The sequence below is a fragment of the Octopus bimaculoides genome, chromosome Z (genome assembly GCF_046866305.1).
Source record: "Octopus bimaculoides isolate indiv1 chromosome Z, ASM4686630v1, whole genome shotgun sequence".
Lineage (NCBI taxonomy): Eukaryota > Metazoa > Mollusca > Cephalopoda > Octopoda > Octopodidae > Octopus > Octopus bimaculoides.
Genome location: NC_142944.1, coordinates 29,381,513 through 29,400,187, shown reverse-complemented (window position 1 = coordinate 29,400,187; position 18,675 = coordinate 29,381,513). Strand labels below are relative to the sequence as shown.

The 18,675-nt window shown below is 36.7% G+C and overlaps 1 protein-coding gene across 1 annotated transcript in view; it reads left to right on the top strand.

The window, feature by feature from the left end:
- Positions 1–10,663, top strand: part of LOC106873736 (electron transfer flavoprotein-ubiquinone oxidoreductase, mitochondrial) — a 77,092-nt gene extending 66,429 nt beyond the window's left edge. Inside the window, exons 12-14 of the mRNA XM_014921228.3 lie at positions 4,856–5,038; positions 6,327–6,548; positions 8,834–10,663. Of these exons, the coding sequence (XP_014776714.1) occupies positions 4,856–5,038; positions 6,327–6,548; positions 8,834–8,997 (569 nt within the window). The 3' untranslated portion in view covers positions 8,998–10,663. The remainder of the gene's footprint in view (positions 1–4,855; positions 5,039–6,326; positions 6,549–8,833) is intronic.
- The last annotated feature ends 8,012 nt before the right edge of the window (positions 10,664–18,675 follow it).

Below are 18,675 nucleotides of genomic sequence, written 5' to 3'. Positions count from 1 at the left end.
TCAGGATGTTAAGAGCAGGAACAAATACTGCAAGACATACAATCCAATATTCTTGCAGTTTTGCCAGTCTCTCACCCCTGGACTGGTACTTGTTTTTATCATCCCAGAAAAGATGAATGACAAAGATGGCTTTGTTGGGATTTGAACTTGGAGCACAGAGAGTCAGAATAAATACTACTAGGCATTTTATCTGACACTCTAATGACTCTGCCAATTTGCCACACTAAAGATTATGCACAGGTAGAGTAAACACTAGAAATATACAGAAAATAGACTCCATCAAATACCAGAAGGGATACCTAGAAGTAGTTGATAGCTTTTGTTATCAAGGTGACTAAGTCAGTAGCAGAAGTGGATACTCTGAGAGCAAAGCTGCTACAATAAGAATAGACTGGGCAAAGTTCAGAGAGCTTCTACTTTTGTTGACAACAAAGGGCTTATTGCTCAAAGTAAAAGGCAGATTGTGTGATGCCTGTGTGCAAGCAGCCATGCTACACAGCAATGAAATATTGGCTGTGACTGCAGAGGACATACAAAGGCTTGAAAGAAATGAATCTAGTTTGCTCTGCTGGATGTGGCAATGTCATTATGCATGTACAATTGAGTGTAAGTGTCTTGAAAGAAAAATTGGGCATAAGCGGCATCAGATGTGTGCAAGAAAGGTATCTGCGCTGGTATGGTTATGTGATGTGTATGGACAAGGAGAGCTGCAAAAAAAGTGCCAATCTCTAAATGTGGAGGAAACTTGTAGAAGAGGTAGACCCAGGAAAACATGGGACAAGGTGCTGAATATTTAGAATCTCACTGTTCTGATTTCAAATCATGTACCTGAATTGAATCAGAGACAAATCAAATTACCAGTCTATGATTATATTTGAATAGGGTAAAAACTATTTGCTGGTGTGCCTTGATGATACACATGTAAGATTTTCTATATATGTATAAAGATGAGAATGTCTGTCTGTCTGTGTGAATCCCTAAAACTTGAGAACTACCCAACCGATTTCATTCAAATTTTACACATGTGTTACTTAGGGTCCATGCAGTGTCATGAGCCAAAAAAATTTTCAACTTCTTGCCTAAAGCAAGTCCAGAGCAATCTCTTATACTATTTCAGTATTATGTGTCAAAAGTGAAACAATAACATCTCTATTGTAATGTAAGATAATACTTTCACTATGTATATATATATTAGTTTCATATCACTTTCCCTATGATATATTTATGTATGTATGTGTGTATATGTATCATCATCATCATCATCGTTTAACATCCACTTTCCATGCTAGCATGGTTGGACGATTTGACTGAGGACTGGTGAACCAGATGGCTATGCCAGGCTCCAATCTGATTTGGCAGAGTTTCTACAGCTGGATGCCCTTCCTAACGCCAACCACTCCCAGAGTGTAGTGGGTGCTTTTACGTGCCACCGGCACGAAGGCCAGTCAGGCAGTACAGGCAATGGCCACGCTCAAAATGGTGTATTTTATGTGCCACCTGTACAGGAGCCAGTCCGGTGGCACTGACAATGACCTCACTCGAATGTCTTTTCATGTGCCACCAGCACAAGTGCCAGGAAGGCGACGCTGGTAACGATTACGCTCAAATAGTGCTATTTACTTGCCACTGGCGCAGAAGCCAGACAGCTGCTCTGGCAACAATCACGCTCGGACGGTGCTCTTAGTGCTCCACTGGTACAGGTGCCATCACGATTTCTGTTGTTTAATCTTATATCTCACATTCTGTATTTGACATATACTTAATTTTACATGATTGATATATATACTAATCCATATTTATAATGTATAATTTATAAATTTTAATTTTTAATATTACAAAATATAATTTTTATTCTTAATTTTTTTTAATTCATAATTTTTAATCTTTAATGCTTGTATTGCTTATTTTTAAAAGGATGTAAAATTAGATATATAATATTTTGAAATAGAACCTGAAGATGAATTGGAATAATTGTAAATCTGACGATTGCATATATGTATTTATATATGTATATATATATAGGTATACAGTTGTGTATATGTATATATATTGTAATCTTCCAATACTGAAACATGTATAGTTCCTTCATATTTAATAAATATAAGTATTAACTAAAGTATGATATAATTAATGAAGTATATTATATACCCTGCTGGTAATTTTGGTTATATCCTTTAAGTATTATTTTGTGATGTGCAAATTGATACCATAAGTTTACTGTCAGATATTCTCATTAGGTTGTTTTTGTATTATCTGAAATAGAATACCCACATATCGATTAATCCCCCCAAATTGTATATATATATATATATATATATATATATATCGGACACTAAACTCCACTTGCGAAGACCTGTTGAGGCAAGTGAAATCGTAATCAAGTTAAATTCGACGACTGGCACCCATGCCAACGTCGTCTCCTTCATTGGACACGAAACTCAGCTTGCGAAGATTTATTGGGGCAAGCGAAAGCGAAATCGTGAAGGCACCTGTGCCCAGCGTCACCTTTCTGGCACTTGTGCCCGTGGCATGTGTAAGGACTTTTGAGAAAGATCGTTGCCAGTGCCCCTGGACTGGCTCTTGTGCGGGTGACACATAAAATACACCATTTTGAGTGTGGCTGTTGTCAGTACCGTCTGAGTGGTTGGCGTTAGGAAGGGCATCCAGCTGTAGAAACTCTGCCAATTGGAAATATGCTGTGCGTGAGAAGACCCGGCAAGCCAAGTGAGACCTAAATCTAAGGCCTCAGCCAGTCCACTTATGCGTACCTTCTTTCATTGGACACTAAACTCCACTTGTGAAGACCTGTTGAGGCAAGTGAAATCGAAATCGAGTTAAATTGGACACTAAACTCCACTTGCGAAGACCTGTTGAGGCAAGTGAAATCGAAATCGAGTTAAATTCGATGACTGGCACCCATGCCAACGTCGTCTCTTTCATTGGACACGAAACTCAGCTTGCGAAGACTTATTGGGGCAAGCGATAGCAAAATTGTGATGGCACTTGTGCCCAGCGTTGCCTTTCTGGCACTTGTGTCCACGGCATGTTTAAGGACTTTCGAGCGAGATCGTTGCCAGTGCCCCTGGACTGGCTCTTGTGCAGATGGCACATAAAATACACCATTTGAGCGTGGCCGTTGCCAGTACCACCTGACTGGCCTTCGTGCTGGTGGCACGTGAAAGCACCCACTACACTCTCTGAGTTAGGAAGGGCATCCAGCTGTAGAAACTCTGCCAAATCAGATTGGAGCCTGGTGTAGCCATCTGATTTCATCAGTCCTCAATCAAATCATCCAACCCATGCTAGCATGGAAAGCGGACGTTAAACGACGATGATGATGATGATGATTCAGTGAATACTACATAGCTTGTTTCAGCACTAATGGGTGAAGGAACAGGGTTTTATAATTGTGTAAACCTGAAAATATTTCTGATAAATAATTGTTATATCTAAATGGATAGTTTATATTATGTATAAGAATATAGTTTTATAGATGTGAAACATAGAGATAAGCTGTTGACACGCATAAGCACAAAACAGTGTATGAAGGATATCATAAAAAGTATTTTGGGATTTTAACCAATAGAGAACATGTCACTCTAACATTTGAATGCACAAGCCAGCAAGTTAACCTCCATATAGTTATTCCATCTGCTAGAAACAGCAGCTAAGCTTCTTTCTAATCACACTGTACTGTCTTTAAAAAATATGGGACGAGTGCATTAGTTAATGTAGATCTTGATTACATTATGCCACAATGCCTGGAATAAAAGAAAACAATGAAATGGACACAGCTGGAATTGGTCAAGCCTTACATGGTAGCTAAATATCAACTACAGTATCTGAAATTTTGTGATTTGAACCCATGTTTTATTTGTAGTTAGACTGTTTTATGTGTATGTGTGTTCACACATGCACACACACATACATATAAAAGGAGAAATAACTATCATTAAAGCATTAGACTTTCTTTTTCTAACTCTCTGTGACCCAAATTCACATCCTACAGACACCAACTTAACTTTTTGATCCCTTTCTCTCTCTCTTTGTGGGAGGGAGGGGTTGATAAAAGTACCATCCCATACCCCCAACATAAAGTACCAATCCAGAGCAGTGGATTGGTGGAATTGGAAGGACATGAGATGTGGCTTGTTCTCTTTGCATTCAGGAATATCTCCAGTGATACCATTGTCGAGCTTTCCTTTGGACATCATCAGTGATACAAAGAAAAGAGACAGAAAATACACCTTGCTCAGGCCTGTTCTTTGGGGAGCAACTTTGCTGATGTGGAAACACATAGTAAACTATGGCTAATGGAGGCCATGTGTATGTGTGTAACAGATAGTTACACATATCAACATGTATGTGTGAGTATGTATGTAGTTAGATAGGTAGATAGATAGATAGATAGATAAACGTATTACATGAAGAAGGTTACAAAACAGATGTAATTACGGAAGTCAAATGGAAAAATAAATCCATCACATCTGACAACCCTGATTTTATACTTTATATATATATCTGGAGAAAATCTCTGGAGGGGGTTACTGTCTTTAAAATGATAAAGGTTCACTGAACAATGTAGTTCCTACTAAATAATATATATTGATCAGTATTGATCTTGGGCTCAGCAGAGTAAATTACTCTGCTGTTGATATTGACTTCTTTTTTCCTATGTCAGCTAAATTTTAATTTGATTTCATTGGCTGCTTGGATCTTTCATTGCTAACTTGTCAAAATGTTTACTTATTTAGGTTTTGTTTTTTTGTTGTTGTTGTTTGTTTTTTTTTGTGGAGGGTGTCTTTCTTTCAAATTGTAAAATATTCAAAAAATTTTTTCAACTGTCTTTTTCTAGGAAAAGAACCACTAGAATATGAAACTGCTTACCGAAACAGTTGGGTTTACAAAGAACTTAAAGCCATTCGCAATGTCCGACCCGCGTTTCATTCCAGGTTTGGACTGTTTGGGGGTCTAATGTACACAGGAATATTTACTTGGCTCTTACAAGGAAAGGAACCATGGACACTCTCACACAATGGTAAGGAAGTGTTTCATACAAACAATAAACCCAGACCAGTAAGGTTTGTTGTATTGTCAGTAGAATGTGGTAGATGTGTCTGGACCTGATGAGAGAGAGTGTATTGTTAGGATGGTGTTGTAGATGTATCTGAACTGAGTAGAACAGATAGTGGTTTTAGGATGGTGTTGTATTAGTGTTGTAAATATGTTAGAACTGAGTGGGATGGATGGTGTTGTGTTAGTGATTTGGAGTGTTGTAAATGTGTCTAGACTAAGTGGAAGATACAATATTCTTTTCTACTCTAGGCACAAGGCCCGAAATTTTGGGGGAGGGGACCAGTCAGTTGGATGCACAACTGGTACTTGATTTGTCAAGCCCAAAAGGATGAAAGACAAAGTCGACCTCAGCGGAATTTAAACTCAGAACGTAAAGACAGATGAAATACCGCTAAGCATTTCGCCTGGTGTGCTAATGTTTCATATTTCTTTATTGCCCACGAGGGGCTAAACATAGAAGGGACAAAGGGATCAAGTCGATTACGTCGACTCCAGTGCATAACTGGTACTTAATTTATCAACCCCGAAAGGATGAAAGGCAAAGTTAACCTCAACAGAATTTGAACTCAGAACGTAACGGCAGACGAAATACCGCTAAGCATTTCGCCCGGTGTGCTAACCTTTCTGCCAGCTTGCCACCTCGGCAGATACAATTTTGTTGTTAGGATAGTGTTGCAGTAAAATTGGTTTCTGAGTCTTGTTGGCAGTGTAAATGTTCTGGTTGTTGAGTATTCCCAGTTAATTTTGGTTCAGTAAATCTATGGTAAAAGAGACAACTTACCTACAAAACTGAACATAGAAATATAAGATCTTGAGGGAGATTTAGCTGCTATATTAAGTAGGTCAAGTGACTTCATGGAAGCTTCCACTCTGAGCTATATGGTCCTTATTTCAAAGTTAGTAAGGGAAATTGACTGCTATATTGGTCAATAAATAAGTCAAGTAACTGTATAGAAACTCCCTTTTTGGTTCGTATGGTTCCTTTTTTAAACACAGTGGCAATTTTGTTCAGGATAGAAATGATAGCTATGTTGAGTAAGATCAAATGGCTAAATAGGAAAACTTCCCAGTATTTCATGGTGTGCATGTGCAGTGATGGGAAGCGGGTATCAGTTGAGTCATTCATTTCCACCTGAATGTTATCTGAAATTTATACTGATTTTTATGTTTCATGTTTTCCATCAAATGCAATACATTAAGTCATTTTTGGTTTTATATATTCTTGTACTTTTCACATTTTTCTCACCTAGGTTCAGATTATAAAAAATTAAAACCAGCTACTGAATGCAAAGTTATAGAATATCCTAAACCCGATAATGAAATTTCTTTTGATCTCCTAAGTTCTGTTGCTTTAACTGGAACTAACCATGACCATGATCAACCTCCTCACCTCACTCTGCTGAATGACAATGTCCCAGTTAACCAAAATCTTCAAATCTACGATGGACCTGAACAAAGATTCTGCCCTGCAGGTAAAGCATTTCGTAAACATATTTTTCAATATGCAAGGAAACAGTAATTCCATATACAAACATAAAGCCTCAGATTTACAGGATAATGAGATTGTGTAATGTTCATACCTTTTCAGAGATATTAGGAACACAAATGATTTGAATCAAAATCACTTTGCAACACAATTCACCAGGGTCTCACATTGTCTACAATGAAAGTTTAGTTTATTTCTTTATATTTTATATTACAATTTGTGAGTGAATAGCATAGTTGGTTATAGGTTTCCAACTGATTCACTGAAATTATGACTGCATAATTGATGAGTGTCTGAAGCACAATGCAAAACAAATATTGCTAGGGACTTTGTACAAAGAGCAGCGATTTTTTTTTAATTTCACTCTCACTAATAATAACATTTCATCAAGATGTATATGTGTGCATCTTTTGTCTGGCACAGGCATGGCTGTGTAGTTAAGCAGTTCACTTTGCAACCATATGGGTTCAGTTTCATTATAACCCTGGGCCAACTTTTAAGTGGTCCAGGATTATAATAAACAGAATGAAAGAAGTCTATTGTCTGTGTGTGTGTGTTTACATTTGTGCTTCTCGAAAAATCACTGTGATACAAGAGGTGATTTTGCCATTTTCCCTATCAACAAATAATCCACTGGCTTTATACCTTCAAAGACATATGGAAAAAAAGAGGTAAAGATTAGCAACAAAAAGGGTATTCAGCTGTAAAATATCTCAATAGTATATTTACCTAACCTATGCTAGCATGAAAAAACTTATGTATATGTATACACAAAATATATATTGTTATATTTGGGAATGGCCATATTCTTTTGCCAATTAACCATACACACTATATACTTGTTCTTCACTTCAGCTTTATTGTTATTATTCTTATTTTAATGTCTTTGTCTGAAATTTTTCACCTGTGTCCTCTTCAGCAATTCTCCATCCTACATGTCTCCTTTTGTTCTGTTTAGTCCATTCAAGCATTTGCATCTATATCTGTGGTGTGTGTGCCTATGTGTTTAGTATGGATTTGCTTACCACACTGTACCCATGTCTTTTATTTAGTTGTTTTTGTTTTTTATTTTTCTTATTCCATCTTAAGTATGTGTATGTGTCGTGTATGTATATGAGTTTATGTATTATATTGTTTGTATCTTTCTGTTTTTTTCTTTTCATTCTGACTTTAGTCATCATGTGTAATGGAGTGTTATTATTCCATTCATGTTTTCTATTGACACTCGGTCTATCTATTACTATGTGTGTGGCCTCTGTAATCTGTCTAAGTAGCATGTCTGTTCTGTGTTGATAATATCTTAACATCTATGTTATTAACCAAGCCTGAGCCTATACTGGCCAAAACCTAAGTTATCTATGTTGTAATCGAGCATGTTAGTAGAGCACTCCTTGAGCTCCTGCTAGTGTTCACCTTCCTACTCACCTATGCCATGTGCTGTCTCCCCAATGTATGTTGTTGTCCTGTTTCTGCATCATACCTCAGTACTGTATGCTACATTCCTAATCTTACAGTTTACCTGTGGTTCATCCTACATAGTATACAGTTATCTGTACATGGGACCCTTTCAAATGGATATGTTCTACAAATCAGAGATTTTGTGAGAGTTCCTGGCCTTTCTAGTACTTTAACCTGTAGATTCATCTTATCTGAGGTTTTTCCTAAAAAGACATACTAGTTCGCCACCATCAACAAACATGACACACTGGTATTTGTGGTTGTCATACCATGAGTTGGCCTTATCTATCTTCTTGGTCCTTTCTATGCTATTCCAAGATTTACTCATGTATAGCAGGCACATCCCATTTGCATCATTCTCTATGATGATCTTGTACCTAGCCATGGCTCCTTTATACCCTTTGGCTGTAGCCAGAGAACTGCATGTGGTGAATGAAGTGTTGTATGTGTATTTCTAATTCTGTTGGATTGCACATACAGGACACATTTCTCATCACTCTTTCCAAGTCCAATATGAGGATATTGAACTTGATGTTGTCTGCAATAGCTGTATTCTTGTTGACCATGGGTTTGGCAGAGTGGGAATGAAGGATCTTATTATTCCTAGCCAGGTGTTCTGTGTTTAAGACCAATAGTCTATAGTTAGGGTGCTTTCTAGGATAATATCCATGGTGCTGGCTTCTAGTTGATAGACACTGTCTTGTGGGGGGGGGGGGGTCTTTTGTTACTATGTTGACAGTGGCAAGTAGAATTTCTTCAACAACTTTGTATCTATCACCCAAGAATTTAATATATATTGTTGGAATCTTTCAGGTGTCTATGAATATGTTCCTACAGAAGATGGTGACAGTATGCGACTGCAGATCAATGCACAGAATTGTATCCACTGCAAAACCTGTGATATAAAGGATCCAAGTCAGAATATAAACTGGGTGTGTCCTCAAGGGGGAGAAGGCCCTGCTTACAATGGAATGTAACAGTAAATTCACTTCTTGAGCTGTAGACATTTCTTAATTTTGTGCTTATAATTAACATATTTAATTTTAATAAATCACTTTTTGTTAAAATAGTTGTTGAAACTTTGTTGAAATGTCAAAATTGATACAGATAAATTTGTTATACATTTACAGAAAAACTTTTCTAATTTGTAAATGAAGTCTTCTGCCAAAAGTATTTAGTTTTCAACAGTTTTTATATGATTGAGTGTGCCTTGAATAGTCCTTTAACATAAAGGGAATAACTCAAAGTGCTTTTTTGAATTTCACTCAAAATAAAGTAAAAGTCATAAGTTTACTTTATTAAGCAAGGCCCTTTTACTCGTGTATAAGCCCTCTTTTAGCTATTAAGGTGCTTTCTTTAGACAATGCACTATGTCTAGCAAAATTCTTTGAGGTTTTTTGGTTTTTTTAATTTGTATTAGATTTTCCTTAAGTTTCATAATTGTTTGTGCTAAAAGGACAACTCTAATGCCATCTTTATGTAGTATAGCAAAATCAGGTTGAGGGTATTTATTCCTCTCCAAGCTATGCTCATAGGAAAGAGTTAAGTGTCTAGACTAACAAATGTGAATATACTTCTAAGTAGATTATAATTGAAAACGAACACTAAATATTATTGGGTTAGTATTATAAGTGCTGCCACCGATGCATTTTAGTGGTCAACTGTACCCACTCTTTACAATCATTTTGAGCATTAAGTACATGTCTGTAGCACAGTTTGATGTTGATGAATGTAATTAAGGCATAGGATTTCTCCAGTTAGTGGAAGAATCATCAATCTTTCTGGCTACATTTCTCTATTCAAATTAAACTATTTATTAATAACAGCATGTATTCATACCCCCTTTGAAATCATTTGATTTTAGCAGGTGGAATTGTCCAAAAGGAAAATTAAAATGTCATAGTTATTTTATTTCTTCACCTTCATCAAAGCACTGATTAGATGTTTCTTCCAATGCAATAAACAAGCTGACTGCATTAACAGTAGGCTTGAGGAACTTGTGCTGCACAAAAACTCTTATATTTTCGTTGTATATTTTAAATTAGACTACTGTTTCATAACACACTCATCAAAGTCATACAGTGTTATATAATAGTCACTGGGGTTTTATTTATAAAATCACTTCTTTTATATTATATATTTACAATAAACAAAACTAATACAGTGTAAGTAAGGAAAAAAAGTTCCAGACAATTTACACTACTGGCAATATTTTGACTTCATTAAGAGAAAGCAACCAAGTCATTTGAATGCAACTTTAGTACATTAGACGTAAGTTATTTTATGTGTGGAGGAATGGAAAACAAAGTGTTCCATCTCAGCATGATTTGAACTCAGAACATGAGGGAGAAAACTTGAATATTGTAATGCATTTATCCAGGCAACTATCATTTCCACCAACATACTTCTCTCCCACTACTATTGCATAACCATTGCAGTTGTATTATGCTGTTGCATTTTATTATGTTAATTGCTACAACTGTTATACAGTTACCTCAATATATACATATACCTCCTGTATAAATTACAGAAAAGATTCTATTTTTTTATAATGTTAATCTAAAAATAAATAAATGAAACAAAATGGAAAAATTAAACATGTAAAACTTTCACAAAATATAAAAATAAATCAATTAAATCTTATACTTTGTCTGAATTTTTTCTTTTCCTATCCTTCAAATTTACATCATTGTTACAGAAAGTATTTATTTGGAATTAATCAATGTAAAACAGTTTATGGTTTCTCTGCTTTACAAATTCAAAGTTGTTCCATATACCAGCTTAATATTGACAGGTATTTAATTAAATTTTTCATTATTCTAAAAGGTAGTGTATTTCAACAGAAATATAGTATCAAAAGGGTTAAAGTGGATACATGTGCATTTAGCAATACAAAGTGACTAACAACTCTGAAACAAATGTCTCAATATTCTTCTACCTGTTAATAAGTCTCTATAGTTGTGTCCATTCCAGCTTTTTACATGTGCCACTCATGAAATATTAGTCTCCACATCATGGAGAACAGTTGCTTATAAAAAAAGCAGAATTTTTCTTTGGAAAATGTCTAAATTGTTATAAATATAATAATTGGTATAAATGTAACAAATCCCTCATTTAGAGAAATCTCTGAATGCGAATTCACATCCACATATACAAGGTAGTATCAGAAAGTTCCCAGACTAGTTCTGTAGCATACCAACGAATTGCATATGGTGTGAGGGCTAGCAGTGACCTTCACAAAGCAGTGTGCCAAGTGACATCAATGTTTACTTTGCAAGTTGAGAAATTTGTTTTTGTGATCTTGTGTTTGCTGTAGTCTGCAATTTTGTCATGGACAGGAAGTTGGAACAGAGAGCCAACATAAAATTTTGTGTTAAACTTGGGAAATCTGCTAGAGACATTGAACCTGCTACAGCAAGCTTATGGCAACAAAGCATTGGGTTGTACACAATATTTTGAGTGGCACAGGCACTTCAACAGCAGAAGAATGTCCCTGGAAGACCTGCCATGAGTGTCATCCCTGGAAACGAGAAGAAAATTCATCAGTTTGTGCATATTTAATTTTAATAAATCAGAGGACAATCAATGACATTGCTGTCGTATGGGGTCCATGCAGGCAATCCTAATATCTGAATTGAATATGCAGTATATCTCTGCCAAGTTTGTTCCCCACCTGCTGACCAAAGCAGAAAGAACATCGCGTCAAAGTCTGTCAAGATTTCAGTCAGCATGCCACTGACGATCCATTCTTCATATCGAGGATCATCACCTGTGATGAGAACTGGGTCTATAGGTATGACTGAGATGAAATAGCAGTCCTCACAATGGAAGAACCCTTCATCGCCACAACCACAGAAAGCCGCAGCTCAATCAAGAGCATACTTATTATTTTCCCCATCCACAATTATTATGCATCGGGAATTTGTCCTCCAGGGCCAAACCATTAATCAAAAGTTCTACTGCAACATTTTGAAGCATTTGAGGAAGGACATTTGGTGAAAGCAACTGGATCTGTGGAGCGCAAAGAACTGGACTTTTCACAACAAAGCACCCTGTCACCAATAACATGATATCGCTTTCACACCCACCCTATTCATTTTTTATTGCCCACAAGGGGCTAAACATAGAGGGGACAAACAAGGACAGACAAAGAGATTAAGTCAATTACATCGACCCCAGTGCGTAACTGGTACTTAATTTATCGACCCCAAAAGGATGAAAGGCTAAGTCGACCTCGGTGGAATTTGAACTCAGAACATAACGTCAGACGAAATACCGCTAAGCATTTCGCCCGGCGTGCTAACGTTTCTGCCAGCTCTCACACCCACCCTATTCACCTGAGGACTTCCATCTCTTCCCCAAGATGAAAATGCAGCTCAATGGTCTCCATTTTAACACCATTGTCAAGATCCATAACAAATCACAAATCCTTGACTTGCTTACATAAAACTTCCAGGCTGGATTCCAAAAGTGGCAGGAATGTTGCGCAAGGTGACTATTTCAAAGGAGATGATGTTAAAATTTCGATAAACAAGAGTGGCTGTGTGGTAAGTAGCTTGTTTACCAACCACATGGTTCCGGGTTCAGTCCTACTGCGTGGCACCTTGGGCAAGTGTCTTCTACTATAGCCTCGGGTCGACCAAAGCTATGTGAGTGGATTTGGTAGACGGAAACTGAAAGAAGCCCGTCGTATATGTGTGTTTGTGTTTGTCCCCCCAACATCGCTTGACAACCTATGCTGGTGTGTTTATGTCCCCGTAACTTAGCGGTTCGGCAAAAGCAACCAATAGAATAAGTACTAGGCCTACAAGGAATAAATCCTGGGGTCGATTTGCTCAACTAAAAGCGGTGCTCCAGCATGGCCGCAGTAAGATGACTGAAACAAGTAAAAGAGTAAACAATTATTATTAAGTCTAGACCAGTCTCAGTAAGTGCAACTTGAGACTGAAATCTACATGGCTTTAGGATTTTAAAAAGCTGATATCCTTTGAAACCCAAGATCATATAGTTCATTATTATATATAAAGACATGCTTTTGGCACCAATTCTGAGGCCCTGCCAAAGTTCAATACCAGCTATAAGTCATGTATGTCTTTGCTCCAGGTCTTAAGCTTTTTGTCCTCTCTAAATCCAACCTATTGTCCACCTATTATATATATGACAGCTAAGTAGTTAAACAATAATTGTTGTTAAAATAGGTAAATACCAGAAATCTAGTGGTTAACTGATTAAAATCAACTCCAGTAATTGATTTGTACTTTATTGAGCCCAGATGATTGTCAACCTTGGTAGGATTTGAACTTGGAACAAATGTTGATAGGAATTTTATCTGATGGTAATCCACTACCCTTAGTTGAAAATAAATAATTTGACCTTTTGATGTACATCCATCTGTATCACACATGCAACATTAAAGCAAAGTGGTTTGCCGTTTGCTGAATAATTCATGACAGACCCTCTACTTCCAACCCAAGAAAGCAAAGATCATTTTCCTGATTGGAAGCTATTTTTGCATGGTTGGGAAGTAAACTTTTTAACACAGCTATGCACTATCTAAAAATAGTGTTAACTGGCAGTAAGCAGTTAAAACAAAAATCTTTAATCAAGTCAATCTTTATAAGCAACACCTTCAGCTAGTTGCTTTTGTAATGCAAGTGAATCAATTGAAACGATGTCTCTTATTTGAAATTGTCAATTTCCTACATGTAGAAATAGTTTCAAACTATTTCTGAAGGGGTTTCCTTAATCTCTTGCTTCTGCATATTGACAACTCACCACCACCACACACAACCTCATAGCCTTCATGAAAATATATTTTAGTAAATATACAAAAATGAAAACATGCTAATCTATTCAACAGTACAAAGGCTTAATGAACTACACACAATTACTTTGAACATCACAAACTTCTTGTCATGTCTAACTAAAACCCTCAAAGTTTCCACTAATTCAAAGTCTTACAACTACTTACCCTCACACAAGTAACATTTGCCTAATCTTCATCACAAAAACAATGTTCTTCAGGAAAATACTTTATTTCTTATATTACTGCCCACTCTTCAAAGTACAACTAAGATCCACTAACCGAGTACTGCTTATATATAATATATATATAGTGTTGCAAGACAGTGTATGAGAGAGAAATGTGTTCGCATGGATTATGGTACACTTGCACTAAACGAGGCTGCAAAGAGAAAGGTTTCGAGACGCCACTATGAAAGGTTACACAATAAAGAGAATGAATGGGAGAAAGAGAGTCTGCCGAATGTCGACCCAACAGAGGGACCAGCTATCCGAGTTGACAGTACCATGATAGATAAAGCAATTAATAGCATGAAGACAGGGAAAGCCCCTGGCCCATCAGGAATCACTGCAGCGATGCTCAAAATATCTGACAGTGTCGGCTATAGCCTAGTCACCCGTATAGTTAACCAGGTGATACACGAAGGAGTCATACCCAATGACTGGTGTAGCGGCACCATAGTCAACTGCTACAAAGGTAAAGGTGACGCTTTAGGCCCACTCCTATTTATCATAGTCCTCCAGGCAATACCAGAGGAATTCAAGACAGGATGACCCTGGAAGCTCCTCTATGCTGATGACCTTGCACTAAATGCCGAGTCACTATCAGAACTAAAGGAGAAGTTTCAGATGTGGACTAGAATCGAAGGGCTTTAGAGTCAACCTCGCTAAAACCAAAGCCCTAATAAGTAGGAAGGTAGACAAAACACAAACCCCTTCAGGTAGATGGCCCTGCTTGATCTGTAGAAAAGGCGTAGGTAGAAACTCTATTAGATGCACCCAGTGCAAGCTATGGACACATAAGAGGTGCAGCAATATCAAAAGAAGGTTAACTAGGAAGTTAGTTTTTGTATGTAGCAGATGTTCAGGAGCTATAAACACTGAAAATGTGCAGAAAACAACTTCTGCCACATACCAGGGAGAAAAACTAGAGGTAGTTGATAGCTTCCGTTACCAAGACAGTAGTGGAGGAGGGTGCACTGAAAGTGTAGCTGCTAGAATAAGAATAGCCTGGGCAAAGTTCAGAGAGCTCTTACCTCTGCTGGTGACAAAGGGCCTCTCACTCAGAGTAAAAGGCAGACTGTATGACGCATGTGTACAAACAGCCATGCTACATGGCAGTGAAACATGGGCCGTGACTGCTGAGGATATGCATAAGCTCACAAGGAATGAAGCCAGTATGCACCAATGGATGTGTAATGTCAGTGTGCATACTCGACAGAGTATAAGTACCTTGAGAGAAAAGTTGAACATAAGAAGCATCAGTTGTGGTGTGCAAGAGAGACGATTGCACTGATATGGTCATGTGGTGAGAATAGCTGTGTGAAAAAGTACCACACCCTAGCGGTTGAGGGAATCTGTGGAAGACCTGGGCTGAGGTGGTGAAGCACGACCTTCGGACATTAGGCCTCACTGAGGCAATGACTTCTGACCGAGACCTTTGGAAATATGCTGTGAGTGAGAAGACCCGGCAAGCCAAGTGAGACCATAATCCGAGGCCTCTGCCAGCCCACTTATGCGTACCTTTCCTTCATTGGACACTAAACTCCGCTTGCAAAGACCTGTTGAGGCAAGTGAAATCGAAATCAAACCAAATTCAACAACTGGTACCCATGCCAACGTTTTCTTCCTTGGACACTAAACTCGGCTTGCAAAGACCTGTTGGGACAAGTGAAAGTGAAATCGTGATGGCACCTGTACTAGTGGAGCACCGTCTGAGCATGATCGTTGCCAAAGCAGCTGTCTGGCTTCCGTGCCAGTGGCACGTAAATAGCACCATTTGAGCATGATCATTACCAACGTCGCCTTCCTAGCACGTGAAAAGACATTCAAGCGTGGTCGTTGCCAGTGCCGCTGGACTGGCTCCTGTGCAGGTGGCATGTAAAATACACCATCTTGAGCATGGCCATTGCCAGTACCACCCAACTGGCTTTCATGCTGGTGGCACTTAAAAGCACCCACTACACTTGGCGTTAGGAAGGGCATCCAGCTGTAGAAACTCTGCCAAATCAGATTGGAGCCTGGTGTAGCCATCTGGTTTCACCAGTCCTCAGTCAAATCGTCCAAACCATGCTAGCATGGAAAGCGGACGTTAAGCGATGATGATGAAATCATCACAGCCTTTCACACTGATATAAGTTGGATAGTTCAACAGGATCTGACAAGCCAAAGAATTACACTGAGCTCCAGGGTCTACTTTGGTATGGTTTCTACAGTTGAATGCTTTTCCTGTCAACTACTTCACAGAATGTACCAGAAGCTTCCCCCTCCCCAAGGTACTAGCACTGACACCTCAACTAGGTTGGGTGCAGTATTGAAGGAAGTGGCTTTATGCTCGGTGTTAAGAAGTTAATGTATGACAGAGGGACAAAATCAAGTGTCTTGGTGTAGAGGTAATACAGGACCATCCAACTGCTTCAGTAAGTGTTGTCCAAGCCATGTATGAAGAAGCAGACAAAAATGATTTTTGTATATGCATGTATAAATTCACACACTAAGAGTCCATACACAAAAAAATATCCACTGGTTCAGATTCAGGTTTTTTATTACCAGTGTCCTGTGCCTCATGTAAATAAAAAGCAAAAATCAGTCAATGCTAAGCTGCATGCTAAACCTTGTGCTATCCCCAATAACTTTCCAACAACCTTCTGGATATCAATCTCAAAGCCAAAAGAACTAAATGGGTCCTTGATATATTTACTCACTAATACTTATTTCCATATTCTTTTAGAAACAACATATTTTAGCATGATTCCCAATTTGTAGCAAGGAGTTAATATCTTCCCAAAACAGTTAATGAAAATAAAAAGATTAAAAAAAAACTCAGACACAATAAGAAAACCAAATGAAACACCTTTATTTCACTTGCATACCAATGACAAATTTTAAATTTATGGATCCAAGGAATTTTCCAAAAATAGTATAATAAAATTACTTGTATTCACCAATGTTAAATTACTAAAGTAATAATCAGACATATTAAAGCTCTAACAGACTAAAATAACTAAATCTTCAGCTATTACTTATCAAAACATTTTTATTAAAAAGGCAGGGTCTAGTAAAGATCTGGATGTCTAGATCTAATATGATTGCTTCAGCAAGAAATAAAGAATAGCAAAGAGATGGAGTGAAAGAAAATAAGAAAGTTTTTTGTTGCATTTATTTTAAGTCCATCTCTCAAGAATTGAGTATTGTTTTGAAATTCAGTAAAAAGTTGCCAGTAGAAGCTATTGCAATATCAAGGAATGTAATTCTCCTACAATATATATTAGTGCAGTAGTATGAATCCTGCCAGCATCACAAAACCAATTTCTAAATATATATTGCTATGTTATTTTTAAAAAAAATGTGTACAGATATTTATATATATATATATATATATATATATATATATATATATATATATATATTTAGAGGGAGTGGTGATCAGGAGATACCACTTGGTATAGATTATAAAAAATGAAATGTAGATGAATAGCAATATATAGCCCTGCCTTGCTGCCATTTAAAAGAGAATATTGCTATTACAGGAGGAAAAACAGAAAATAGTGGGGGGGAGAGCATAAACTTCAATAAATTGATGAGCTTTTTATGCCAGTGAGCAATTTTCTAAGAAACTAACAGTACAATACAATTACTCCATTATATAAGCATTTACCAGTTAATAATTGCTGACCAAAACCTAAGAATTTAACATGGTGAAAACTTTGTATCATCACTTACAATATGAGGAACTGGTATATCATTGCAATATACATAATTTTTTAATTTTTATTTTTTACAAAAATTGAACAAAAACTAGGGAATGGCAAAATATAAAAGCACATAATGTGCATATCATTCACACCAAAATACAAAACTGGTCAACTGAACGAAGCGACCTCAACTCTGGCCAAAAAGGTGTGAAAAAATAGGAACTCTAAAACTGAGAATCTTGTAATCATTTTAATATATATATATATATTTTAAATAAATTTCTTCAGATAAATCTTTCAAACCAGCAAAAAATAATTTTAAATGCCAGGCCTTAGATGGTGGTGCTGCTGTTGATATTTTTAAATTTTATTTTGCTGGGAATCAAAATAGTTGATGGATTGATTAGAAAAAATAACATTGCAAAATATTAAATATATAGTTGTATATGAAAAGTGTGGTGAAATAGTAAAATATTTCAAAAATAATAAACAGATACCAAAAAAAAAAACAAAAAAAAAAACACCTATGGATCTTTTCAAACACACCATATTACATTTGTGCTCACAAAAAAAAAAAAAAAAAAAAAAAAAACCAGAAAAAGAAAAAGAAACAGAGCTAATATAAAATGGCAGACTTCACAACCTTCTCCAATGACAGATGGAAGTCAAAATTAAAAAATATAGATTTGAAATATAAGCTTCTTCCACCCTTCCAAGCAAATTTCCTGATTAAAAAGGAACACAGGTGTATCAGCAGTGAGCAAGTACCAGGCAGTGACCTTAACTAACTTGTCCAAAAGGAAAAAAATGTAATATATATATATATATATATATATATATATATATATATATATATATATATAATTGAATATCTAGGCTAGATTGTATAATTAATAAATAAGATTTGTAAAAATAAATTTATAAGAAAGCAAATTTACA